This window comes from Falco rusticolus, chromosome 1, assembly GCF_015220075.1.
Source record: "Falco rusticolus isolate bFalRus1 chromosome 1, bFalRus1.pri, whole genome shotgun sequence".
Taxonomy (NCBI): domain Eukaryota; kingdom Metazoa; phylum Chordata; class Aves; order Falconiformes; family Falconidae; genus Falco; species Falco rusticolus.
This window is the reverse complement of record NC_051187.1, coordinates 11907461-11934995: the sequence shown is the minus strand read 5'-3', so window position 1 is coordinate 11934995 and position 27535 is coordinate 11907461. Positions and strand designations below refer to the sequence as shown.

At 47.3% G+C, this 27535-nt stretch overlaps 1 protein-coding gene across 1 annotated transcript; it reads left to right on the top strand.

The window, feature by feature from the left end:
• On the top strand, positions 1-24422 carry METRNL (meteorin like, glial cell differentiation regulator). The gene is made up of 4 exons (XM_037409802.1): positions 1-290; positions 5934-6322; positions 22660-22719; positions 23454-24422. The coding sequence occupies exons 1-4, from the start codon at positions 178-180 to the stop codon at positions 23768-23770; spliced, it is 879 nt and encodes a 292-aa protein (XP_037265699.1). The 5' UTR covers positions 1-177; the 3' UTR covers positions 23771-24422.
• Positions 24423-27535: the final 3113 nt, after the last annotated feature.

Below are 27535 nucleotides of genomic sequence, written 5' to 3'. Positions count from 1 at the left end.
GGGAGCCGCAGCCAGCCGGTGCGAGCTGCAGAGCCGAGCCGGAGCGGCGCAGCGCGCAGCCGGGCATGGGGTAGCCGCGCCGCCCGCCATGTAGCGAGCCCCGGGCGCTGCGCGCATCGCTCCGCGCCGCCTGCACCGCGTTCGCACCGGGCCGGGGGGTCGCGGCGTGGGGGGACCATGCGGAGCGCCCCGGCCGCCGGGCTCCTGCCGCTGCTCCTGGGGCTGCGGCTGCTGCTGGGCGGCGGTGCCGCGGCTCAGTACTCCAGCGACCTGTGCAACTGGAAGGGGAGGTGAGGAGAGACCCCACCGGGCTGGGGCGGGGGGGAGCGGGAGATGCCACCGCCGCCCCCACCCACCCCCGTCCCGTCGGGGGAAGAAGTTGGTGCCGAAAACAAAAGGGCGAGCCCTCCGGCTGCGGGACGGCACAGGGCGGGGGGCTCTGCCTCACTCCCGGCGGAGCCGGCCCCTCTCGGCGGGCTCACCGCGGGGCAGCGGCCCCGGGGCGGCGAGGGATGGAGGGGCCAGGGCGGGTCCGGCTCCCCCTGCCCGGCAGCGCGGTCGGTGGGCTGGGGAGAAGGAGGAGGAGGAGGGCGGTGCCGTGTCCGCCGCGGAGAAGTTTCTCCCTGCGACTGTCTTCCCCGCGGGCCCCGGCGCCCCGTTCCCGGCGCGAACCGCCCGTCGGACCGGGCAGGCTCGGGGCAGCCGCGGGGCCGCCCCCGGCCTCTCCCGCCGCCGCGGCCCGGGTGGATGCGCTGCGGGTACGATGCACCTGCGGGGCGCCCTCCCGCCCTCCCCGGGCACCCCTGAGGTGGTGGCGATGAGCCCCGGGGGTAGGGGCTGGCCCGGCGCCCTCGCTCCTGATTTATTGTAATTGCACCGGTTGTGAAACCTCTCCACTTCTCAAGTGTTTATCTCCCAAATTATCTTCCCTTTAATTGCTTATAATAAGTTTAACGTGTGTGGTTGGGTCTGTGACCTCCTCCGCTGGCTGCTCGTCGTTTTAAAAAAGCGACTGCTCGCGAGCAAGCGTTGCTGTGTCAGGCTTTGTGAACCTGCAGAGTAAAACGTTTTGACTCTAACGTTCAGCTCAGGTCTGATGTTCTTTAAAATAAAACGTTGGCCAGCTTCTGTCAGTAGGGTATTTTGGAGGAGGGAGAATTCAGGGTGGGGAAACAGCTGGACTGACTCTCAACATCATAATTTCTTAGCTGTTACTGTCTGAAACACGCAGATGCTTGGGATTTACTTTTTTCTGAACTTTCTTGGCTATTGATGCGTAGTTAATTGCAGTGAATCCCCTTGAAGGAGAGTCTGCCTGATAGGGACCAAACGTATGAGTTTTGTGGCAAACTCCTAATTACATCATTTTGCTTTATCAACACCCCCAGCCCCCAAAGCTGTACCTGCTTTCATCCCTCAGCATCCAAGCTGCAGGCTGCATGGACCTTACTGCATGGTATGGTAACATGCTTTTTAAAACATGACTGACAAACCCCAGTAATTCCATCCTGTTTGGCTCTTATTTTTGTCCTGTTAGAGCAAGCAGTGACCACCCATGTCACCTGAGCAGGGCTGGAATAAGCAGTGCCTTGAGTATGCACTAAGGGGGTGATGCTTGGGAGGGTGGGGTGGGGGGGAAGTGAAATATCATTTCCTGTAACTGAGTTTGGGGTGAACTGGTGATGCAAGCTTGGACTCTCTTGCCTGTTGTTGCTCTGGTGAGCTTTGTGATGATGCTGTCAGGGGCACAGGGAAGGAAGAGATGCCTTCTTGCGCACACTGCTCAGCTTAGGTGCCTTCGCTGTGTGCGACTCCCAGAGTCCAGGTGGACAGGAGGCTTGAGAGGAGATGAAGTAATCCAGGCTGACTGTGGCCTTACTGGTAGCAAACAGTTGTCGGCAAAAATGCTGACAGTCCTAAGGCTGTTAAATATCATCTGCTTTGTCCTAAAAGACTAGCAGTTAAGAAGGAAAGAAAAGTAATTTGATGTACCAGTAAACACCATCTAATTAAATATTGCAGTGTGGATACTAATAGCTGTATGGGTCAGAAAGGATATTGTATGTGGAATATGGAATATAAGGTTTTGAAGTCATGTGATGTTTTTTACCCTAACTAACTATTTGTAAAAACCTATGAACTTAGCTGCCAAATAGTCTTTCTTCCCACAATGAAGTTCTAGGTTGTCTTGTGCTGGCAGATTTGAGAGTCCAGTCATCTCCTACAGTAAACCTGAAGATATTTTCTCACCTTTATCTACATGTCCATATTAAAATGCAACAATCTTAGAGGAAGAATATTTTGGGTATGACTTTTTTCTTTTCATTAGCTTGTAGAGAAGTGACAAGCTTATATCCCTCAGTAGGGTGAAGAGCTTCAGTAGGGTTCCTGTAGATACCCTTCATGCTTCCAGGGAAATCTGATGCAATGCACAGCTTGACACCTGCAATTTAAGTATACTCAGTAGTCCATAGCAGCATCTTAATAAGTAGCTTGGCAAAGAGCTTCCAGGAATGCTTTGTCCATAAGAAAGCAGAAAATTCACTCTGATGTGTGTTTGGTTATTAGTCTTGCTGTAACTTCGGGCTTCGTGCTGCAATGACCTTGATGCTTTGGGCAAAAGTGCCTCAGTGACATGCTGAGAATATGCTAGTCTGCTGGTTTTGGCTGTAGGCTGTAGGAGCGAGAATTCAGCTCTGATGTGGCTGCTTATGTCCATTGATCTTGTCCTCTGTACCAGTGGATGCTATGGGGAAGTCTCGATGCTCTCTAAAGTTTGTCATCTTTAATTAAGAACTCCAAGTTAGGAGCAGAAGTTCCCTGTCTTGGCTGAGGGGTGCTGGGAGGACATGGGGTACTTCCAGGGCTCTTCAGAGCACCTGTAATAGAATAAAGTGAACAGCTAAAGTAGATAGCGTGAATATTCCTCCCACTCCCTTTTTCTTTAAATAACACCTGTTGCACGTTGCAGCATAAAAGCTTACTGCAGTGATACCGTAATGGATCTTTCAGGGCAGGCATAGGGGGATGGCTGAAACCAGAAAGGGAGAAGAGTGAGGAGACAAACGCAGTGATTCAGGATGTCCTCATGGACTGGTATGAGGAAGTAGTACTTGTTGTAAAGTAGTCCCAATAAACAGCACAGATTTGAAAGGGAGGATGGATGGCTCCTCCGTCACTGTAACTATGAAACAGCTGCCCTATCTTCTTGCCGTATACTTAAAAAAACAAAACCAAAACTCAAATGAGCTTGAGGGAAAAAAAACACAAAAGGCTTCTGGACCTCCATTATTTTACAGACGTGGTGTGTCTGATGACTGGCTAGTGAGAACTAAACAATCTCTCAATGCGGTGACATGTCATTTTGACAGAAAGCAAAGTGACAGGTTTTACTGGATGAAGGTGGTTGCTGTTAAGTAATGTGAGCATGTATTTTGAAATCTGCTTAACTTTTGAGTCATCCTTTATTATAAGGCTTAATGTGTACAGGTACTTGTGCTTGATGTATCTGTCTAATGGCATCACTCTTGCCTGTGGGATATAATTGGCTTTCAGAAGATAATTTCAGAGTCCACCCTGTTTTTTGTTTGAACAGCATAAACGTTTGAACAAAATGAATGTTAAGGCTTTTTTCTCTGGCAGAAATTCACTGCCTCGGTGTTGTGGTGATCACTTGCAACAGCAGTTTCACTGCATGAGTTCAGAGTTTTGCCCCTGGTGTCTTCCCTCTGTTTAAGCACTCAGGATCCAGGGTGGAATTTGCCAGTGTAAGTCCTGCGAAACCTCTGCAGCTTGTTTTGATGTCTTGAATAGGAACAAGTGATGTGTTGAGGGTAGGTTTTTGCCCCTTAGCTGAGGGATAAGCTTTACACTCTTTAATGTTACTTATTCACTGCTTGCACATAAACAGACTTCTGTGTTTTCTGTTGAGTGGCATCATGTGCATGCTGTGGTGAAAACTGATTTTGTGGGCCAGATGTGGATTTACAGTCAACTTAAAATATCCCATTGCAAGTTAAGTTTCCTGGATGTGTTAAGTACTACTGAGTTTGAGAACAAGAGACTAAAGGTCAAAAACTTGTCCCTCTCTTCTCCTCATCTGTGTTCTTGATGTGGCTTTCAAGATTATTCAAAAGCACATGTTTGGAGGCACTATTGTTATTAAATATGACTTTTTTTTTTTCTGAGCTTCCTCATGTAACCTCTATCAAGTGGGTCACACTGACACTCACAATAATGAGTCACGTCAACAGTAAATGCAAACCATATGTTTGGGGTTTCCCCCTCCCCCCTTCTTTTGCACATGGCTTCTTGTTACTTTCTAATGCTGACTTGAATTTAGACCCTGTTCAGCACCTGAATATAGCTTTAGGGTGGGTAGCTGTGTATTTGGAGGTTTCTGTTGAGAAACCAGAACTTCATGTCATTGTACTACACTAAAATATGTTTTTTGCCACAGATTTCCTGTGTAACCTCAGACGAATCACTTAATCGTTTTCTGTTATTTTCTCCCTGTCTTGGTTCATCTGCCTGCAAGTGGGAATGTTGTGCAGCTTCTCTACAGTGTGGTAAAGCAGACCCACGAGCTGCGTTGAAGGGTCTCATTTTTGGGTGGTGCTCTACAGGCATAGAGTAAAAGATGCTTATGTTTGGGAGCTAGGTACGCAAAGCGTAGGAGGAGGAACAAGCTTGGTGGTGAAGTGATTTGCTCATACATGCATAATAGGTTTGTGACAGGACAGGGACTGAGACCAGAGGATTTTTGCCTAATGGCCCAAATATTGCAACCAATAAACCAGGCTTCCCACAACTTTTTCTTTTAACTGGAGTGCCTACAGCACACAGGTAATATTAGTGCTTTGAGTCACTCTGGGTAAAGAACTTGTGGGGCTGGTCCAGCATCAGTGACAGGCAGCAAGAGCTGTTTAAAGCTGTCCTCAGTTTAGGACGTGGGCAAGCAAGTCACAGGGATTTACTAGTCATCCTGCTTTAGCATGGCAGTTTGCTCTCCTTTCACCAGCAGTTGGCCCTGGGATCCCCTTTCCCATCTCTGATCACTGCCTCTCAAAGTGGCTGTTGGGGTGTTAATTTTTGGGTAAATTTTGTGCTTGGTAAGGGGACAGGACTGACGGTGACCCTGTGCCCTAGCAATAGTAACTGGCCACGGGCTCTCTTTTTTGCTGAACACCCATGGCTGTGTGAATGCTTGTAGCCCATTGGAGCTGGGCAGTAAAGTGCTAAGTCAAGCTTAAACCTCATACTGGGGAGAAGTGGGGGAACAGGTACATAGCAAAGAAAGCAGCATAGTTCAGTGCTTCCCCAGCTGTGACTGGGGAGTGTACTGTCTTCTCTCCTCTCTGTACCTCCCAGTTTGGAGATCAGGGCTGCCCAGCTGGGCAGGGGGTATTGGTAGCATCCAGAGCATCCCTTTGCTCCAGGTCACAGGGCGAGCTTGGCATCCCTCCCAGTTTCAGATCCATCGGGAATATAGACTTGGAAGGGGAACAAAGTACTCTGAAAAAGGTGGAGTCTGATCTGTGAAGCTGGAGAACGTGCTGGTTTAAGCCACCAGGAAGGGAGTTCAAGCGTACGTGTTTTACTCTGTATGTGCCAAGTCATTTGCTACAGTTCAGGTGATGGGCAGTAACCGAGGCTGTAGTAATTTAATTGCTTTTGATCATGTGCTTATATCTTATTTAATTTTAAAGTCAATTGCTAGTGGTTTGACTTTTTCTTTCGGGAGATGATTTGAAATTGTCACATCATATTAAGAGACAAGCACTTCTGACCACCGTTGAACTGGATGGGCTAATACTCAATACTGCCTTAGGTTTCCTGCATTTGTTGATGTGGGTCTTTGAAGGTTTGAGGTTATGACAGTCACGTTACTAGCTCTGTCATTTCTCTAACTTTCTCTTTCTTTCTTCCCCCAGCGGCTTAACTCACGAGTCTCACAAGAAGGATGTTGAACAGGTCTACCTCCGCTGTTCTGAAGGGTCAATAGAGTGGATGTATCCCACGGGAGCACTCATAGTCAACCTGCGACCCAATACTTCACCTGCCTCTTACAAACATTTGACTGTTTGCATAAAGCCCTTCAAGGACTCTGCAGGAGCAAATATTTATTTGGAAAAAACTGGAGAACTGAAACTCTTGGTCCGAGATGGAGATCGCAGCCCCAGTAAAGTGTATTGCTTCAGCTATGATCAGGGGGGGCTGTTTGTTGAGGCCACTCCTCAGCAGGACATTAGCAGGAAGATTACAGGCTTCCAGTACGAACTGATGAGCAAGGGGATAGCATCGGATTTGCACACAGTTTCTGGTGAGTTCTGGGATATTGGTCATATTTTCACGTACTGTATTGGATGCATAACAGATGGCAGAATGAGCGAATGGGAAAGTGGTTGGGTCTGAATTTCATGTGCTTTTAAGGACATGTTTTATAAACAGGCTATTGCGGAAGAAGTTTTTTTTTTCTGTTTTCTTTTTTGTTGTTGTTGTTGTTTTTTGGAAGCTGGTAGCATAGGCTGAATTCCAGATGATTTGTTAAGGGCTACATTGTGGACGATTCTCCTCTTGCAGGCATGGGGTGAATCACAGGAGCTGGCTTTACCCTGCAGTGAACTCCAGTGTGAACTGGGCTTCTGAGCCTTGCTGTAACAGTTTTCTAACTACTTTTTAACTCAGTTTTTAAGACCCCGCTGCATGTTTTGAATAATAAACATTTAAACAAGGAGGAACTCCTTTTTCGTGGGTTTCTTTTTCCCCTCTGCAACTACTGCTACTTGCTGACCTAATTATTCCTTTTTTTTTTAAACAAGGAAAATGGTGTGTTCCTTCCTCAGCTCTGCTTATTACACTCCCTCGAGCATTACTGTGCCATGGCAGAGCTCTTCAGCACCATGACAATACTTTCACAGTGGCGGTGTTGTCTTCTCTCTCAACCATTATGAAAAGCAAGTTTTGTAGGGAGGAGTTTTACACCAAGGAAGACCTTGTAGGAAGGGGGAGTGGACAAACTGAAAGAGTTTACAAGCCTGTAAAGTCTGGTTCTAAATAGTCAGCTAAATACCATTTGGGAACAATAGCTCTAGGTGTAACCTAATTGTGCAAATCAATTAGTTTGAGAAGAAGAAAAACTAGCATTTGTAAAGGATGACGGGGGAAGGGGTAATTCTCTTTAGATAGGCGGTATCTGGTTTGGGCATCTCGTCCCTGCAGAATTGCCTCTAGCTTTTATCCCCCAAACCAAGGGAGATTTCCAGAACAACCTGAGGAATAGCAGATCCAGGGTAGTTTGTCCCAGATGACTAGGGAGGTTTCAAGGTTCAGGTATTTGAAGTGGGGAGGCCATGGTGACAACCAGATTTCTCCTTTGAAGTGGAAGAGCGCAGGCAGCCCTGCAGCAGGGTGAAGAGCCCTCACCGCACCCTTGAGATGGCGCAGGGTAAAAGCCGGTGTAAAGCCAGCCTCTGGCGCGGGGCGCAGGCTGTGTAGGTTCTGCAGCAGTCATGCCATATGCTTTGCCTGAGATGCTACTTGATAAGCAGTGGTGTGGCTAATTAAACTGCTGTATCATCTGGGCATTGCATCCCTTGTCCTTTTTTGGGATAAGCGGTTGCAGAACTTGAGTCCCAGCCTCTCCCCACCCCTGGCTGCCTTCCACAACAGGACTGTGGATTTATACGTTCGTATATTTGTGCATACTCGCCGCCCTGCTAGCGTTTAGATGTCGGCAGACCAATTCAGATGTGGCTTTTTTTTTTTTCTTCAGTACAGATCTTAGTTGGGCTGAGATGAACAGTTCTGAGCTCAGCGAGGTGGTAGCTGGCTGAGGGCTAATGCAGTGACCCCGCTAGCTGATAGATGGCGTGTTTGCCATTAAAACAAAAAACCTATAAACACAAATATTCAAATATTTACGTTGCCTTCTTTACTCTTCCCGTGTGTGCAGCTTGTAGCTTAGTATCGAGGGTTCTGCGTTTTAAGCAGACTTCTCTGCTTCTGCATTTTGCTGCAAAAAGAGTGCCTGCTGCAGAGCTGTTCTCCCAGTAAGATCGTTTCTGCAAAGATGAACATGCTGTGCAGAATGTTAGCTATGTAGTAAAATTCCATTGCAGAAAACATTAAATACATTGTTTAATCAGTTATTTTGAGAATGTTCCCAGATTCAGTGCTTCTTTCTTTGACAAGCTGTGAGGATGGAGGCACAGGCAGGCTAGTGATAAGTCACTTAAACTTACCAAGAAAACTCCTATACTTCCCCCCCCTCCACAAATAAAGTTGAAATTGCTTTTGCAAATAGTAAAGCAATATGCAAGAAATACTGCTTATCGCTGCTGCTTTCAGTTTGCACACAGATATGGTTTCTCCTGAGCTTTTCTAAAATCAAGAGGACTCACTGCTAGCATACTTTAACATCACAAGCCAGCACAAACTGCTGTGTTTTTAGAACTAAGTGCTCTTCGTTCCACATAAAATCTTGGAGATTTTTAAAGCTGATGGGAGTTTTTTTCAGAGACTTTCAGAAGTCAAACTGAGGACTGAATCCAATTACAGCCTTCCTCTTTGATAGGCATATTAAATCACTTTTTCTGTGACTGCTGTATTTTCAGCTGTAACAGACACTGGTTGAATTTCAGTGCTGTCTTCTGAAACAATGTGGTAGGCTATCAGCCTCAAGCTCCCAGTGTCTTGTTTGGACAGAAGCAGCTTTTTAATAGTTCATCAGCAGAGCCTTCAGGGCAAACTAGGAATCTCTATTGTATTTTAAATTATTTCTCTTGCCTTTTTTTGGATCCTCAGACTCTGGGGAGGGGCGTCGGGGGGTGAAAACATGATGAAAATGCCATACATGACTCTTTCCACTACTCAGTCAGATGAGCACTTTTATTCTCCTATAAATATCTATATGTCTGGGGAAACTGCCAAGTAGCTGCCTTGTGAGGCTTCTATAGAGCAATATATTTGGGGCTCTCTGCAGTTCGTGGACCTCCTTTCTTCTGGAGCTGCTTCTAGTTTTGCTGTGAAACCTCCAAAGAAATGCCCTTTACTGAGCTGTTTATTTGGAGGGGAAGTTTACAACCCATTGACTGAACTCACTGGTGACTTCTGCCTCCGAGAGGAGGCTCAGGCCGGAGGCAAGTGCTGACCTTAAAGGAGCTGAAAAATGGATTTAAGGTTCTGCATTTCTCTCCAACCACACTTCTGTCCCTTGGTTACGAACGTGGCTTATGGCGTTTTTTGGCTGTTGCACACTGGAAAAACGAGCTTGCTCAATCTTGGTTGCAGTTTGACGGAGTTCAGCCGAGTGGGCAGTGCTGTGAAGAGGTGACAAAGCTGTGAGCTGCTGCTGCGCAGGGGGCAGAGATGTGCTGGCAGAGCTGGGCAGAGGAAGCATGAACTTCCTGGTCTCGCTTCGTGCCCAACGCTTCATCTGACAAGCACAAATATTGCGATGCTTTCTTACCGCTGCGGAGTGGGGGAGATGACTATCATTAAAGACCCAGGTGTGGGGCTCAGCAATCCAGCCCTTTCCTTGTGCAATAACTGCTCGCTAACAACTTCTCTTCACTTTCCCTAAATGGTGTTTGTTTCCTGGTGATAATTATTGTACTCTACCCTTGAGTTTACTCTCTCATCCTGACCTGGCATCCCAGCTCTGATTAAAGAGTGTAAGTCATCTGTTTAATACTTTAATGACCTGTTGTGTCCTCAGAGTCCTGACATTGCAGGGTGCATCAACAAATCAACAATGCTTGGCAGGGTGCCTGTGGTTTAATTAGAAAACCTCAAGTTTTATTAGTTTACAGTCATTCTTTCCCACTTAATCAGAGTCTAGCAAATAATTCAGTAGAAAACACACAGGTTCTGAATTGGCCTTTCCCTTTGGGAAGATTGAATGGCACACTGCAGTCTTTTCAGTTTTCCAGATTTTGGGGGTTTAACCCTTTTCTTGGCTCCGAGTCTGCCTTATCGCATTCTCTTAAGACTTCCCTAACTGTAGGAAGTATTGGTAGCATACTGATAGGTTTCATTCAGATTGCTGAAATTTGTATGGGAAGGTTTTTACTGTGATAGTGACAAGCAAAAAACCACGTTTCTGGAGGTTTGTAGTTTCTTAAGCTGGGAAGGGGAGCAAAGGCAAGCATGCCGCAGGTGCTTGTCACCATCTTATCTGAGTAGTCCCTAAGAAGGGTCACCTTGACAATCCAGACATCTTGATGGGTGTGTTCTCCTCTTGGTACCCAAAGTGATGGGTGACAGTGCTTTTGATTTCAGATTAGGTTTTGGGCTGGACCCCTACACAGTTCCCATCCACACTGATGGTCCATTACCTTCAGCTCAGGCTTGCAGTAGGGCTCTGAAGCCTTGGTGTGGTGTTTGCCCAGCTGAAGTACTGAGGCACTGTGACATTTTGGCCCAAGGCCATTTGGGAAGCAGCAGAACTTGTTTAAGTTGTTGAATTCTGTTGATTCTAATCTTTTCTGCTTGTGCTGGAAGAAAATATCTTTTCTGCTTGTGCTGAAAGAAAGCACCCTGGGTATCGGCTGTACTGCCTGTGCTGTCAAATAGGTGGAGATTTTGGCAAAAGTGGGTTTTGGCCATATAGTTTCTAAGAAGTTGTCTGAAGGTGATGATCCACATGAGCTTCTTGGCTCTAGTGGAGTGTGTTCCTGGCCTAGGTCTGCCTTGCACCGCAGCAAGCTGCTTGGGTTAAATTCCTAGGAAAAGTGTGAAAGGCCCTTGAGAGTCATTTGATTTTGAAGTTCTTCAGCTTCTGCTCAACTAGTTTGAAACAAGAATCTGTGGGTTCGACCCAACGTTTTGGAGAGGAACTTCTATCCTCTTCCCCTCTCCCGCCAAATGACCTTTATTGTGTTACCTAAAGACTGTTTCAAGAGTGTCGCATCAGAGCTCTGGATCGTGCTTTATGTAAGCTGGGTAGTTTGCTTTTCCCATTGCACATTCATTCATAGGGATGCCTGTAATGTGGTTGTTAGAGCTCAGAAGGTAAATTGAAAGCCCTTTCATTACCCACCCGCTTTTGTGTAGTAAAGAAGTCAAACTTTAACACAAATGTCCCTTTATCTTGATGGCATCTACCAAGTTAGTGCAGGTTCTTTTATACGTTTTCTTTATTAATGCTGGGTACCTGGCTGAGAATATTAATAGATAGGAGGTACGGCACTCAAGTGGGTGTCTGAAAAACAAGGCAAAACTGGATAAAACTAGTTAACTAATTAAGAACAGTGTTCAGCTATTTCCTGTATGCTGTTAATTCATTGGCCTGAGAAAAAGAGCTTGGAAATTAAGAGAGCTCATAAGTATTTGGGCTATGCCGGTGTTTCTACTAACATAATGGCTTTTTGAAGCACCCCTCTTAACTTTTGATCTTTAATGCAGTTTGGGTTTGGCAGAGGTGGGGCACTAATCTGCCATACCTGCAGGTATTCTGCCAGGTGTCATTGCAGCTCATAGGCTCCTGATCTCAAGCTTTCCTCTGGTTGCTCCCAAACATACAATTTATTTTCTTTTTCTTTCTTGGAGACTGAATATGCTGGAGCAGGGGATATGCTGGTGTATTTTTCATGTCTTGTTGGAGTGGAAGCATTCTTGCTTTGTGTCCCAGAGGCCGGAGGGCAGGAGGCTGTGGCTGGCATGTCCGCCCTCGGCCAAGGGCTTTGCGATGTGGAGATGGGGGTCAGTCCCCGCAGCACTCATCTCATCGCTGCCGTTGGCAGAAGAGGTGATGGAAGGAGGCACTTGGAACACTTAAACTGAAAGTCCCCATGACTTTTATGCTTAGTGCAGGTTCTGCTTGAGTCGTTGTGCCCATCCGAGATGCTGGCACCCCGCTGCGTGGTTGGGGGAGAGCACAGCTGTGTGCCGCAGGCTGGCAGGGGTCTGTATCCCAAAACACCCCATGAGATCAGGAAAATGGCTTGCTTTGTAGTCCTTCCTCCCGCTTTTTGCACAGGATAAAAGCCTCATACCTCTTAGGCTTAAGCTGTGTTAGGGGAAAAAAAGCAAGTGTGATCTGGTTTGATTTGCTCAGAACTGGTATCGCACTTCTGCCATCAGGGCCTGCTGGCGAAATGCACAGCAAGTGGCAAAGTCGAGGGGTCTGCTCTGTAAGTCCGAGTACACGTTGTCTGGGTGCCCCGTGAGGGAGGCTCACTGCTGCAGCTGAAGCTTTGCTGCTGTTCGGTATACTTTTTCACTCTCTAAAAGGTCAGCAGCAAGTTTTAAGAGAAAACCACCAGAAAACAACCTTTAATGCTGTTGTTCCAAATGCACATCAGTTATTGGCCTTATAAAGGACCATTTTGACGCTGCTGCTTTAGGATATGTTGTTTTCTGAGTAGTTTTTTGTGTGCTCACCTTCCTTGCAGGGAGGTCTTCCATAGGCACTTTCACATCTTTTCCCCATAGTAAACGATCACACAAAACTAGATACAAGTAACTTGGTATGTATTTGAACAAACGCATCTTAAGGTGGTTTTTGAGGGCACATCACTGAACTGGGTGTCATGGGTCAACATCTGAATTGATCAGGCTGGCTGCTGTGTAACAGAGCCTGGAGTGGTGTTCGTTTTGGGGAGCTAGAAACCTGCTCTAATTATTCACGTGCCTGGAGTGGTCAGATTTGCAATGGGTGATTGATGGGGAGTGAGAGTTTGAGAGCAAAGTTTTTGAGTTTCTTCCCGTGTGTGAAATGATTCCAAAGTGCAGTCCTGATGCTCGGGGCGTGCACAGGCTCTTAGTGTTCTTAAATTGAGCAAGGGTGATCTTTCGGGGATCTGAGCCCGAGTAAGGTGAAACATGTTGAATTGAGAAGTCTTCACCTAAAAAAAACCCCAAACCCAAACCAAAATTGGAGGGACGCCCTAATTTAATCTCTCCTTCCCCGAAGAAAATGAGTTTGACAGCAGTCTCCTCTGGCCCTGCTTGTCCTTTGATGTTGCCAGGACAGTAGTTGGTTTTGCGGTGGGCAAGGGAGGTGACAATGGAGCTGCAATGATAAATACACAGCTGCAGGGGAGAGGGGGTAAGAAAATAGCTTATTTTTGCTAGACTGGCCACAAATGCCGTTAGTTTATTTCCCAACTCAGTGGGCAGTCAAAACCAATAAGCAGTCAGGTGTATTGTCCGGGCAGCTGGGGCTCTGCTCTGCGCTGACCTCTGTGTACCGCGGCAGCTCGTCCCCAAACAGAGCTGCAATCCAGCCGAGTTGCTTGGCAGTCCTTAATAATGCTCTGTGCTTGCTCTGCAAAACTGTTTAGGTTGCTAATTCCAGAGGCTGTAGTTAAAGAAGGGATGGGAGGGTGGGGGAATCGCATTCCTCTTCCCACCCCCCACCTTCCGGAAGGAATAAGGAACTTACTGAAACATGGGCCAAATTTTTCCTGTGTTAGGGCCTTGATTTGCACAACAGAGAATCTCTTTGGCCTTAATCTGCTGGAGAAGCCAGGGAATATGTAATATTGCACAGCTACTTGGAAGTTACCCCTGGATCCAAAGCTGTGATACGTGAAATCTGACCTTGGGAGGCTTAATTCTGGGTCAGAAAAGCTGCCACCGTGTGATGCACAGCTCGGATCCAGCATTAGCTTCTGCTGCTAGTTGGAATTTGTGGAAGGATGTTTTTTGGTATGGGTTGTGTGGGCATCTCCTTGGGTATCTTTTTGCACTGCTCTGACCCCTGTGTGGGGTTTGGCCATCGATCCTGCAACAGGTATTAACTCTGGTGTTTGCCCGTGTCTGTTCTGGAGCGAAGCCCTGCTGCTGGGAGATCTGTAGGGATCCTTAGTGCTGGGAGATGCACGTGGAGCCTGGCCTGTCTTTCCACTGCCTTAACCCCCCTGCCGAATAATTCCTGTTCATAGAGAATGCACCTCTACCCCACCAGAGCTATTAGTAGCTTTACACCAGCTTCATCTATGTGTAAGTGGATGTGAGAAATTTAAGGGGGAAAAAAAAAAAAAGGAAAAGTCCAAGCTTATGTAGAACCAGGTGAATGACCTTAATATGACAAATAAATGTGTGTTGCTAGGTAAGAAAGGGTGTATGTATCTTAAAGCTTTTCCTGTTACAAATGGAAAACCTTAAGTAACTTTTTCTTGGGTTAACTGGGCAATGTTATGGCATTGAGGATCTGACTGCATGGGATTTAGCCCTTCCACAGTCCTCCTCAAGAACAGGCTGATCAAATAAACATGGTTTTAAAATGAAAAGTGGCCTTGTTCCTTCAAAGCTCTCCCACATACAAAAAGAATTTGATTTCTTCTTGAAGAAGGACCTGTGTGGATGTGAGTGCACATATGCTACCTTTTTTCTTTTTTTTCTTCGCGGCCCCCCCCCCCCTTTTTTTTTTTAAGGCTCACTTAATCTTTGATCTGTCATTACTCCACTCTTAGGGTTTAACTTTAACCAGCCACTTGTTACTTAATTCTATTGCCCTGCTCCACGGGAGGCATTGATGGACCAGCCGAGGAGGAGGGTGGCAGGCGGGAGGGAAGGCTCTGTGTTGTGCTCCTGGTGGGTTTCCAGCCTGGTGGTGGGTGCTGGCTCCCACCTTCCCTACGGCCTTGGCAAGGAAGCAGGGGGGGCTGTGGCACCAGGGCTGCACGCCCGGCTGCGCAGCTTCCCCAGGGCACAGGAGGAAAAACCACCTGACTTTTTCATTTTCTGCCTTGCAAGCACTGTATGATATGTCAGCTGAGTGTTTCGTTAGCTGTCAGGGGCAAAACCAAACAAGACATCAAAACTTTCTTTATAACTTCATGTTTTCCTAGAGCTGATCAGTGCGTGCTTTTACAAGGCTTTGGAATGACATTTTCTTTAGAAGAAAAAAGATATTTTAGGAGGGGATGAGCCAAGCTATAAATCTTTGTGGGTTTTGAGTCAGTAGAAATATTTGTTTTGGTCCTGTGCTGCTGGGTGGTGGCTGGGCAGCGTGGAGGTGTGATGCTGCAGCTGCTCTGGTGGGGCAGCCAGGAGAGAGGTCCTGCCCCAGCTGCAGGGTCAGATTGGGGGAGCCCCTCATCCGTCCGGGGACACCTCTGCCTCCCAGCAACTTGGCCATCATCGCACCTGCCCAGTGCTCCTCGTTCCTAATCTCCCTTGGGCAACAGCGGTAGGTTTGAGGAAGGAGGGAGGTATTTTCTGTGAGATAAACAAATAGCTATATATTTTTAATGGGTTTATATTGGTGTCTTGTGCGTATACAGCAGGAGGAATCCCTGGCAGTTACCTTGCGGCCTGCTTTTCTCTTTAATTGCAGTTAGGAAGGGGAGGGAGAAAGCAAAGGAATGGCAGGTGATGGCAAATGCTGCTCGCACGGAAATGTGGGCTAGTGCAGTTCCAGAGATGCTTCTTGTTTGCTGGGCTCATCTCTCTTTGGCTGCAGTTCAGACAGAAGGAATCTAACTGAAAATCTGATCTGCTGGGGAGGGCTTTTTGGACACGATAAATTGCAGACTTGATTGTAACTGAGGACTTTTATAGCGCTGGTGATGCAACGGGTAAGTGTAGGAGCTGGGCTGGGAGCTGGCACCCATCCTGTTACCATTACGTCACCGTGCACCCCAGCGCCAGGGTTTGCCACGGCAGTGTGGGAGCCCCGAGCCCAGCCCCGTGCCCCGAGCACTGCCCCGCGGTCTGAGGGTGCAGAGGGTTGGGGAGTGATGGAGGCTGAACTGCGCCCCTTGGCCGCATACAGCAGGGGGGGTCAGGGAAGGGAGGGAGATGGTGTTTGGGACAGGCATTATTTTTTCCCGAGGAGCAATTGACAGCCCAGAGGAGGTGGGACAGAAAGAAGTGTCTGAAAGATACGACGCTTCTCATAATTTCTCCTGGATTGATGCAACTCGTGCATTGGCCTGGATATAGAGTTTAACAGTGTTTAATACTGCTTGAATAAAAACTGCTCTGTGGGGGTTTTTTTTTCATTCCTTTTTTTTTTTTTTTTAGTTTTCAAACAAATGGCTGTTTGTGTTTCAAGCTGACCTTTCAGCTCATTTGTTAGAATGGGTGCTGCATCTTGGAACAGCAAAAAGGCATTGACTCTGCAATCCCAGAGGATCCTTACGTGCTCTGTAGCTGCTGAGCCAAGTTTCATTTTGAAAGCTGTTGCAAATGGAGCTTGCCTAGTACCAAATCTCTTTCTCGTCCTGTTTACATAAATAGTATTCTTTGGTTCTGAAGGACTTTAATACCCTCTTGGAAGACATTTCTGTGAAAAGATACATTTCTGGTTCGTGGTTTCTTGTCTTAACATTTCTCAGAACACAAAGGTCATCACATCTCTAATGGTGAGGTTTACAATATGCTTTTTTTATTCTTTCTTTGCAGGAAGGAAGTGGTATTAGCTCAACTCTCTTGGCACGACCCATGCCACAGCATATGAGAGTCTGCATCTCATTAAACTTATTTGCAGGTTTAAATTGTTCTTGGCCAGTGTCTGTATTTTCCAAATTACTTCTGGAAACTTGTGCATATGTGCGAGTTGAACTGAATGTTAGAAACGAGCTAAGGCAAGGAACTGGAGGTGACACGTCTTTTTCTGAGGAGGTAAAATCACAAGTATCCCTGCTTTATGTAAAGAAGTCAGAGGAGAATCTCCATTGCAACATCATGGTTTTGGTCCAGCTGCTGAATCACCATCTTGCCCTGTACCAAATCTTGGCTGTGTTTTGGCTACAGATGAAGGGAGTCTTTGAGTTTTGTGTCTTTGCTCATGATCCGTGTTCTGAGCTGCCTTTTCTGCTCAGCACAGGGGCTCAGATTAACTTTCTAGCAAATATGGGGATGAATTCTTCTGCCTTCAGAAACTCTCTCAGTATGTTACTCGTAGCACTAACCTATTCATCGAAGCAGCACAATCCCTTTGGATCCTGTGTCCAAGGCTTATTGCACCAAGTGGCTGGGAGCAGCACCAGTCCAGCGCTTGTGTTTGTTCCCTGACTTGGTGTTTTCCTACATACTGGAAAAAGTGCAGTGCTTGCAGAAAACCTTGTAACTCTATCCCATCCAAAGACAGGAAAACCTTGTAAAACAAAAGAGTGATGAGAGAGCTCCTCTGTGTGTTGTGACTGGGTGTCATAACTTCTAGCCCAGCTGTGGAGATGCTCTGTGTCATCTGGCCACGTTTTCCCTCTCTGCGTGGCTGCAGAGTTAAATGCAGGTGTGCTGGATGCAGCGCTGCTGGCCTGAGCTCCCAGCTAGCGTGTGCATTTTACACTTGAGATGTGCTGGCGTGCAGATGCATTGATGTAGTTTAGATGGTGTTTTGGTGTGGGGGTTGTGAGTGTTTTGAGGTTGAATGTTATTTTGGCGTGCTCAGGAAGAGCTTTCTGAGGGGGTGAGGAAAGTTGAAGATGTATCTAGAAAGGAGATGACTAGTCAGAGCCTGGTAAACCAGGGTGGTTGTTGCCTCCATGGCGAAGCAGCAGGTCTTTTTGTTTGGGACTTGAGCTGTGAGAGGTTTGTTCCATGGCAGAAGCATTGCCTCTTCAGAGAGGAAGCCTAGGCAAACTCAGGAAGAAGTAATTACAACAATTCTACTTTTTAATTAGTCAAAGCAAGATCAGGGCAAGATTATTTTTTTTTCTTGCTCATAGGATGTTAGCCCTCAACCTCTTGTCTCCCAGCTAAATCACCGATACCATCATCAGTTGAGAAGTAGTCATTTCTGCTTAGGATTCAGAAAAATGACTGAGAAATGCACAGTCATTGGAGAAACCGCATCTATTTTTATAACCTGCTCTCGGAAGTCTGTACTCCCTGTTTCCAGGAAGGACACTCATCCTATGATGCCCTTTCCAGTACAGTTGCAATTACAGAGCTGCCAGCAAGAATTTGAAGGGTGTGGGTGGTTTTTTTGTTCCATATGAACTGATGTTGATGTCAGGCTGAGAGCTTTCATCTGGGGGATGCTCTGCTGGGGCCCCTACACTGGTCCAGCCTGAGGTGCTGCAGTACGGGCTTAGCTTAAACCAACCTGGGCTGCAGCAAGACCCGTTTGAATGTCTTCTGCTGAACGTGCAAGAGGAAAGGCTACTGGTTTTAATCAAAAGATTTAAACCTAGAACTAACAGAAAATAATGCTCCAACCCTGCCTGGGCCTCCTCGGGAGCTTTTGATACTTAAAAGGTCTGATTGCTCTTCAAAGGCTTATTCAGAAATACTGACGTGTGGGTGATGTGTGCCACGGAAACTGGAAGAGTAGATCAACCAGCTCGATGTTTCCCTCCCCCGCCATCCACACCTCTACCGCACTGCACGCGTATACAAGCTTCTTAATAAAACCAAAGGGTATTCCTCGGTAAAGCGGTTTTCTGCAATTACTTTGTGTTAAACGTTTTCACTTCTGCTTAAAGGGTGTTTCTTTTCCTGTGCGTGCTGCCGGAGCAGCGATGTGTGCTCAGCAGAGCCTGCCCCGAGCTGTGGGGTGGACGGGGAAGGTCTTGTGGGCTCAGCAAGAGGAACTTTGGGACCAACAGTGGGTAGAGACCTGCAGCCTGCTTCATCTGGTCTTTGTGATAGCTGTGAGGTGGTGGAGTGGGTTGAGAAGATTTGGGGCAGCCAGAAGAGACTTCTTACATATAGGTTGGAGGCTGGTTTTGGGGTAAGGGAAGGTCAGTGGGACCCACAGGTGGCTGTTGAAACACAAATATTTCAGAAGAAGGTCAGGCCCATTCAGGTGGTTTCTGTGCCACCCGCAGCTGGAGGCAGCACGTCTCCCTTTGGATGCATCCGGCCGAGAGCCACCATCCTAAACCGTGGTGGTGGCTCTTCAGATGTCTCCCGTCTCCTATTTTCAGAGGATAGAAGGGTTGTGTGCAAAAGTCTCAGACCAAAGGAGGAAGGACTGGAGGAGTGTGAGTGCTGAGAAAGGGTGGCAACACCTGCCCGCACCTACTGGAGGCAGGAGAGACTCACCATCCATCGCGGCACTGAAGGTGCGCTGAGATCCATCTCCAGTGCAGGAGGGGATCCTCACCAGACAGCTCACTCCCTGGTGCTGGCAGGGCTGGGGACCTTCTGGAGCTCATGGCACCTCCTTGGGGCACGTCCCTCTCTCCCTGAGCATTTCTGCCTCCCCGCGGAGAGGACCAGCAACGTGTTTGACAAAGCTGTTGGCCAACAAGTGCAGTCTATTGTTAGTATCCCCACGTCCTCCTCGGTAACATCAGGTTCAGAGGGCAAATCGCTCAAAGCAGCTGGGACATGACTGCTGGCTTGTGAGGAATGATGTAATTACATCTCCCTCTGCGGGGAGGTGAATAGAGAGGCCTTGGGAGGCACTGGGCTGGGGGGGTGGAGGGAGAGGGCTGCCTCAGGTTACTTCAGGTCAGGATACTGTCAAAATCCATCAAAGGCATTCCCAGGAGAGTCGGCAGCCGACATGCACAATGCAGGCTTTATGCCACCGGCGGTGGAGTTGAGTTATAGGCATCTGGGCTTTAGAGGGCTTCAATAAAACGTTGCTTTTTTCTCCTTTTTTTTTTTTTTTTTTTTTCACCCTTCCCCTGCTGCTGTGTGAATTAAGGCTCTTTGGCTTATCGAGTTTAAAGGAATTAGAGCAGCTGACGTTGATATTGTTGTTGATGCAAGTTCATAGACTTGCTTTTGGAAGCAAGAACCTGGGCAGCCCTCGAGACATCCCCAGGGAGCTGGGCGGCCGGCAAACACAGCCAGCTTGTTTAGTAGCTGGGCCCAGAAAATGAACATCTTCACCTGCTGTGCCTGAGTGAAGTGCTTGCTTTGGTTTTCTTTTTTTAGTTAGAAGGATGCTTCACATTTTAGCCTGAGGTGTCCGGAGGAGAACACCTGCCGCCCACTCCCGCAGGGAATGAGCGCTGGGCAGCTAAAATCACTAACGTGCGGCATAAACACGCACATTCCTCAATGGCTCTGGCTCAAAAGAAAGTGTAGGCATTGCCTCCTCCTAAGGATTTCTTTTCTTTTATGAGACGGTATAGGAATGAAGCTTTGGTTGTAGCGAGCGAATGTTATTTGCTTTGTAATGGTCCATTTACCTCGGCAGTAATCCTTCACGACTCGCTTTCCATCTGTGCTGGCATACCTTGTTTTTGCCACTTGCAAGATGTATTTGATACTCTGTGAATGCAGATGTGGGAGTTGTTCCACAGAAGAGGATTTCTGTTCTTCATATGTCTGGTATTGCAGGGATGGGTGGTGGTAAATGGTTGTTAAATAAGCTTGCATGCCACCAAACTGCTGTGAGTCAGCATGGATCTGAAGTAGGCTTTAAGTAATGATCTAGTGTGAGCAATGCTGAGCGCTTTTAATTTCCTTTTGAGTTTAAAAAGGATGCAGGATTTTGCCAAGAGTCCACAATTAAATTTATTTCATTCCGTGTATACATGGAGATTTGTTCATTTGATTTATTATAGTGTCAGTGTATTTAAATGGAAGGAACCACTTTTAAAGTATTTTGTTTTTCATCTTTAATGCTGCTGCTTGTGTTGCACTCCTTTCAAGAGCAAAAATGGCTTAGTCATTTTGGTTTATTTCAATTTTCTGATGGGGTTGGATGAACTACAGAGATGTCTGGTCTAAACCAAGACTGTTTTCACTCAGACTTGAAGAGGCTGAGATGCCTTTTTATTATTAGATTTTTGCAGAGCAAAATATCTGAAATCCAGTGTCTGAAATCCAGCTGTGGATTTTGAGGCTGCCCATTAGCTGTGCTGCACTGTAGAGCTGCTGTCCCCGTGAAGATGCTGTAGCATTCACGCAGGTTTGCAGGTTCCCCCCGTTCGGTTGATCTGACTCAGGTGCTGATGTGGGCAGAGAGGGGCTGGGGCAGAGGGGCACCTGCCCTGCGGGAGTGTGGTAGGTGCCATGAATGAAATGACTCCGTTGTAGGATGTTACGTGACTATTGTAATTTTGTCAGATGAAACTTGGATGTTTGGTCTAGCCACTAATCAAAATCTCTTGAGTCTAAAAATTAAAATATCCTTAGACTGAATTTATTATAGTACTCCAGTTACGTCCAAGCTTTGGCTGGCTCTGTGTTTCTCATGACATTAAACAGTTTCCAAACTTTCCCCAAAAAAGAGAGCTGAAATGGTACGTGGGGGGAAGAAGGGCAGTAGAGGCTGACTCCTTTCTGAGGGCCCTGGAGGCATTCAGACTCGCCTAAAGAGAAATGCCCGACTATTCCAGATGCTTTAACAAAACTATTTTGCCTGTTCCTTGTGTCTTCTTTTGGAGCTTTTTAACCTTCTTGAATGATTCCTTCAAACATCCCTACCCAGAAATGTGCATTTTACATTCTCTTTAATCCTATTAAACAGCGTGTTACACTGTGTATTAATCATCTGACTGGAGCAAATCTGGTGGATTTGGTTCAATAATCCTCCTTTCTGGATCACTGCCTTTCTGGGACCTTGGAAAAAATAAGAGATTTGCCATGTCTTATGTTAAAGAATGGCTTGTGCTCTCTGACGGAGGAAGGCTAATAGCTGCACACTGGAGGCACGAGCTACGCGTTGTTTAGTTTAAATCTACTTCTTGGTGCAATGGATAAACTTCTCCGGGCAGCGGGTGGGGGTGAGAGGAAGGGTGTGACTATTTGGGAATCTGGTAACCAAGTGTTTTCAGATGTTGAGGTTCAAAAACTAAATGTTTTGGGGTGGGGAGGAGTGGAGTAGCTTCAGCTTGGGGTTTGGTCGTGGGCTGTGTGGTGAGGATGCTGTAGCTCCAGTGCTTCGCCGTGTCTCTGGTGTGAGCCCTGCTCTGCTGTAGCCTCTGCGTGAGTCCAGGCAGCGCAGCACACCTGATGGGTTCTCGTTTTTTCTGACTGATGTGAAAGAGCCGCTTCCAGATGGCATCGAGTGAAGGATGCGGGCTCTGATCCTCAGCTGCCAGTGGACAGGCATAGCATCGCTGGGCAGGGCAGACCCTGACAGTAAGCAAATTCCTGAGCTCAACAGGGTATTATAGAAACATCTGTACGGCAACTACAATACCTTCTCCTCAGAAATAGCTGGCTGAGTACAAAGAGGAGCCACATTCTTGCATTGATTAGATTAGTGCAGATACCCAAACGTTTCCAGCAGTACAGGAAATGGTCTTTGTGCTGCTTGAGCTCTAACAGATACCAGCTCCACTTTCCGCTTTGCCTTGACGCCCTCAAACACATGCGCTGGGTTTTTTTTCCTCCCCTCTTTGCCTCTCCCACTCTGTAACCTCCTGGATCTTTGATGTGGTGATAGACTAAATGGCTGTGAAATAGCCCGACAACACTTGATAGAAATTGTAAGAAAGAAGCTTTGCCATCAGAGTTGAAAAGGCACATGATCTTCAAAGCCTTAGAGAGCTTTGAATTTACAGCAGAGCACTCTGCAAATGCACCCAGTATCAAAATATATTTTGCGTAAGCGCAGCGAGTGTGTGGGGTGTGTGCTAGATAATATATCCCAGCAGGAGTGTTAAAGAGATCCATATTCCTCCTTCAGTACAAACATCTCGTGGGGACTAGGTTAGCCTCCACGTCTGGTAGCCTTATTGATGCCTGACAGGTCTCTGGACCATGCGTACGCGTGCGTTTGGTTAATTCTGATACTGCTGTGTTTATTTACTCTTGTCTGGTCCTTCGCTAATTCTGACCCTTTCTCTCCAGCTCCCTGCCGACCATGCAGTGACACAGAGGTCCTCTTGGCTGTCTGCACTAGTGATTTTGGTGAGTTGTTGCTTTGCTTCCCCCGTCCCTTCTCCCCCCGGTAGCTCGCTTGAATGTGACATCCATAAACACAACACCGATGGACACTACTTACACTTGGCAACTTCCACCAGCAGTAGATGTAGCCTGAAGGGGCTGTGTGTGTGACTGGGGGAGGAGGACACGGTGTGAAGGACCAAACCCCTGTGCCCAGCGGGCACTTCCCCAGGGTGGACAGAGAATGACCCAGCAACCACAAGTCCAAAGACTTGCATGCATCTAGGAGGGATCTTCACTTGCTGCCCTAAAATGGACAGTTGATGAAAGACCAAAAGTTTCAATAATTCTCCATGCTTCCCCTTTTAAAGGGGAAATTGATATTAGTTGGTATCTGTAATGGCAGAAGAACAGAAAGTACATTGTCAAGGAACATGAAGCACGTTCATAACATTCTCATTAGAACTCTTCATCATGATTGATGCTGTTTTTCTGATGTAATTATTTTTGTGTTTAAATTTAATACATGGGTGTCCTTTGCTGGACAGGTTACAAATATAAACTGTAAAAAACGCAAGTACATACGGGAGGTTACTGATACATAAAGTTAACTCTGAAAATAACAAAGGGCCAAAACTGGGGCTGGTGTAGTGACACCGGTGCCCCCTGAACTGCCTGGCTGCAGGGGGCTGAGTTGGGACCTGGTTCTTCAGAGGGGTTTGGGGTAATTCGTCCTTACGTCCTTTTTCTGTTCCCAGTGATCAGAGGCTCCATTCAAGATGTAACGAACGAGGCAGAAGAGCAAGAATCCATCATTCACGTCGGTGTCAACAAACTGTACAGGCAGAAGAGCAAAGTCTTTCAGCTCACTGGGGAGAGTGGGAACTGGCGAGGACAAATAAAGACCCTGCTGGAGTGTGGGGTGAAACCAGGAGATGGAGACTTCCTTTTCACGGGACGCATGCACTTTGGGGAGGCCAGGTTAGGCTGTGCCCCTCGTTTTAAAGACTTCCAAAGGATGTACAAAGAGGCAAAAGACAAAGGGCTGAACCCATGTGAAATTGGCCCAGATTGAAATCCCCTGTCTGGCTGAAGATTGCTTTTAGCGTTTGGCCGGGAATATTTCCTGGCTGCGGTGAAAACTGAACAAAAATGTTAACTGAGAGCATGGACAGATCTGGAGCACAGGCTGAGACCCCGCAGGACACGTCTGCAGCCTGCGGCGCTGTTAGACTAATGGAAGCAACAGAGGTACGAGCTCAGAAGGCTGCCAAGTGAGCAAGGCTGGGTTTTTAACCAATCTTGTCCTTATGAATTAAGTTATTATATTTTTTTAGTGACTTCCTTAGGAAAACAAAGAAAACTCTCATGTCTTAATAAAAAACCCAAATGAAAGCCAACATGCCTTTGTATCTTTTTAATACTAATTTTTAAAAATGTCTTAAGCTGATGTAGCATTTGGTATGGCGTATTCTGTATAAATGGCCGAGAATGTGATAGAGCATGGTAAAACATCTTAACATTGATGCTTTGTAAAAAGCTTGGTGTACAATTCAAAGTTGTTTCTTATGACAGAAATTTATGGAGCCAAACTCTTGTGTGTGTGTGTGCTTTTTTTTTTTTTTTATTTTATTTTATTTGAAAGAATGTACAGTCACTGCCTGCAATTTTTTGTCCAGGCTGGTAAATTCTTTCCATTCCAGAGAAATAAAGGTCCCTGGATTTGACACATGCTGTTTAAAATCTTGGGTTTTTTTCTTCTCCATAAGGCTGATCTCAGCTAGTCCAGATGTGCTCATAGATCAGTTCTGGGCTGCTCCTCACTTATTTTGTGGCTTCTCTGAGCAGAAACAGTTCCTGTGAGGCATCGGGAACCGCAGTGTTTTTCAAAGGGGAAGCGGTAGCTATTTTTGGAGATTTGTAGACACGTGTCCAGGCAAGGCTCTAAGTGTTCTTCTCTCTGATGCCTATGGGGTTATTTTGGGAACAGCTCCAAAGAGCAGGCTGCCCCTTCGTGTTCAGCTTGAAGCTTTTAATTGTGCTGGCTGGTAGCTCGGCACAAGGCGGACATTTGTGCCTGCCTGTGAGTCCTGGGGGATGTGACCAGGCCACCTTGTGAAAAATAAGCACTTTAATCAAGGGGGGGGCACTTTTGCAGACAGCGTCCCATGGAAGGTACAGGAGCTCTCCCCCCTTGTTCAATCCCGTCGTTCCCTGTAACCAGCAACGCATCACTTTAATGGTACCTTCACAAGGATTTTTAACCTCTTGCCCATGTTCATTCTTCAGCGCCTTCTACTGCTCCAACTTTTATTTTAGGACAAGAAGTTCTTTAAATAAAAAGTTTCCACTTAGTGACTCTCTTTGCCTCATCCGTCATATCCCTTTTGTGTAACTGCTGTTTCTGAGGCTCAGAGAGGGCGTCTGGAGCGACTGGGAGGATGGTCTTCTCAGGTGGATGCAGGAAGGTCTGAGATGGGTGGGACAGAGATGTTCCACGAGACTTACTGAGGGTAAAACCCACAAGGTTGTACCAAAATATTGGTGTGAAGTGGGACCAAAATCCTTCTGAAAGTATTTCTGTAGACTTCTCTCAGCAAGATCTGTTCCGTGGACCTGCTGGAGAAGCAGAGTTTCTTTTAGCTGTGTTAAGATGATCCTAAGAGGCTCTGAGAGACCGACTACTTCTGCAAAGACCCTAAACCCCATTTAGCACCCACCTATCTGCTGCCTTCACCCTGGCTGCCTTCCAGCCTCCTGGAAGCAAAGCACAAACCCAGCACCCTGGTCTGTGGGGTTCGAGGTTCCACCCACGCTGCTTTTGAGTTTTAAGATCGATGGGCCAGGACAGGTAGAGGTCCCAACCCCTCTCCTGCAGCATCGCTTCCACTTCCCGGGGTCTCAGCCCAGCTTTCTGTTGGTTTTTAAAAACGCTTCTGTGATTTAGCACCAAGATAACTCCCGAGTCCATCTGAGGGGGCGTTTCAGAAGCCCTGTACCTAACCTCTCCTCTCCTGTTGTGTTTCATGAGCCTTTTCCAGCGCAGAGTGGCTGCTGGCAGGATGAGGAGGAGAGAACAACATGTTCCTGGAATTGTCTCCAACCTGCCCACTCTCCTCTTCCTATGAGAGGCTGCGGGAGCGAGGGGAAGAGGCCGAATTAAGTGTTCAGCCAGTGTTCATGAGGACGGTGCTAGCAAAACAGTCAGGGAGGCTTTGGCCCTGGACTTCCAGCTTTGGCTGCAGTTTGATTTTTTTATGGCAGTTTAAATTGTTTGTAGACTTTTTTTTTTTTTTTTAAATGCCCTTTGAACCACACTTGGAGCCAAGCAGTGAATTGGTGCCTTTCTTTACTCCGGTGTCTTGTTTGCCTACCCGAGGAGGAGCAGGGCTGTGCCTTCCCCCACCTCCAGCGGTACTGGCCCCGTTCCCTGCTGAAGTGCTCTCCCCCGGCAAGCTGCCTGTATCCTGTGAGCTCCCTGGAAATCCTTGGCAGGAGAGAGAGTATTGCCCTGCGATTTTTGCTCTGCAACAGCCTGTCGAGCTGCAGTGTCAGAGTGCTCTGTTGCTGCTACGCGTCCATCACGCTGGCGGTGCTCGCACGCCTACAATTACCGAGCGTTGGAGGGAGTGGCTGGATGAGCAATAACTTTGCTCAGAGCCCAGTTCTTTAATCAAAGTGGCATTAAGATCTTGCTCTGCAACATTTTCTCTGCACCCCCGTCCCCCTCCAGCCCTTGTCCCTGTCTTGAGCCTTTGTCCCTGCAGCATCACAGGTTGGCTGATGTGCATCAACCCCAGCAAGTCACCAGTAACTGCAGGACGGGCTCCCAGCCGCAGCCCTGGTGCCACATCTCTCAGTGGCTGGCTGCGTGTGCGCTTTGGGCGGTGGGAGGTGAATGGAGGGATTCCACCCACTGCCCTAAAATCCAGTTCCCAAACGCTCACCCTTAAGTCTTGGGAACATGATCACAGCTTGACCTATCTGGCAGCAGAGTCGGGGATGGAAAGGATGGGTTAAAAATTACTGTCTTTGCTTACTTGTGCCGACTCCACTCTGTGATGAGAAGCAAGTGACATACTGATGCAGCATTGTGTGAGGACATGCGTGTTGTCACCTAATGAAAAATCTTGGCTGAAGGTGACTTGAGACAGAGGTGGAGCAGGTGCTTGCAAGGCGTTGCTTCTCTCACCACTGCAGCTCTCTGAAGATGAAGGGCTTCCTCTTGATACCTAATTAACATAATTGAATTCCTCTTAAAAGCAACAGACTGACTTATCTGTTCCTAAGAAAGCAGAACTAATGAACTTGAATTCTCTTTGTCAGAGCCCCCCTCAGTTGGGCAACCTGTAAATGGGCACAAGGTGTCGGCTGTGCTTTTTGCATCTGAACTCTGGTGAGCGTGTGGTTCGGGTTGTTAGTGAAAACACTTTCCATCGTAACTCTGCTTCTCTGATTTTTCCATAAAGTGTCATTAGCGAGCCCACTGGCGAGCTCAGTCACCTCCTAGGTAAGAGCCACCCAGAGCTTACTGCAGTGACAAACAGGGAGGCTGAGAAACTTGCGTGGGTGTCTGCACGGGTCTTTTTGAAGTCTATCAGATGCTGCCTGCCTGGGGGAAGGTTTGCTGTCTTTTTGCTGTCTTTCATCCTGTGGAGAGACGGGATCATCTCCTCCAAACACCATGACCTCAGCACCCGGCATGGAGGACAGCGAGGTGGCTGTGCTTGGTTCGCCTACAGCCGGACCAGGGGATCCTGATTAAGCCACCTGTTGATTCCGGATCAGGAGGAGCAGCCCTTTTTCTCGAAGCTGTGCCAACAGGCTTTGCCTCTTGCAT

Coding starts and splice junctions, on each gene's coding strand:
- METRNL (XM_037409802.1), top strand. CDS start 178: ATGCGGAGCGCCCCGGCCGCCGGGCTCCTGCCGCTGCTCCTGGGGCTG. Junction 291..5,933: donor CTGTGCAACTGGAAGGGGAG/GTGAGGAGAGAC, acceptor TTCTTCCCCCAG/CGGCTTAACTCACGAGTCTC. Junction 6,323..22,659: donor GGATTTGCACACAGTTTCTG/GTGAGTTCTGGG, acceptor CTTTCTCTCCAG/CTCCCTGCCGACCATGCAGT.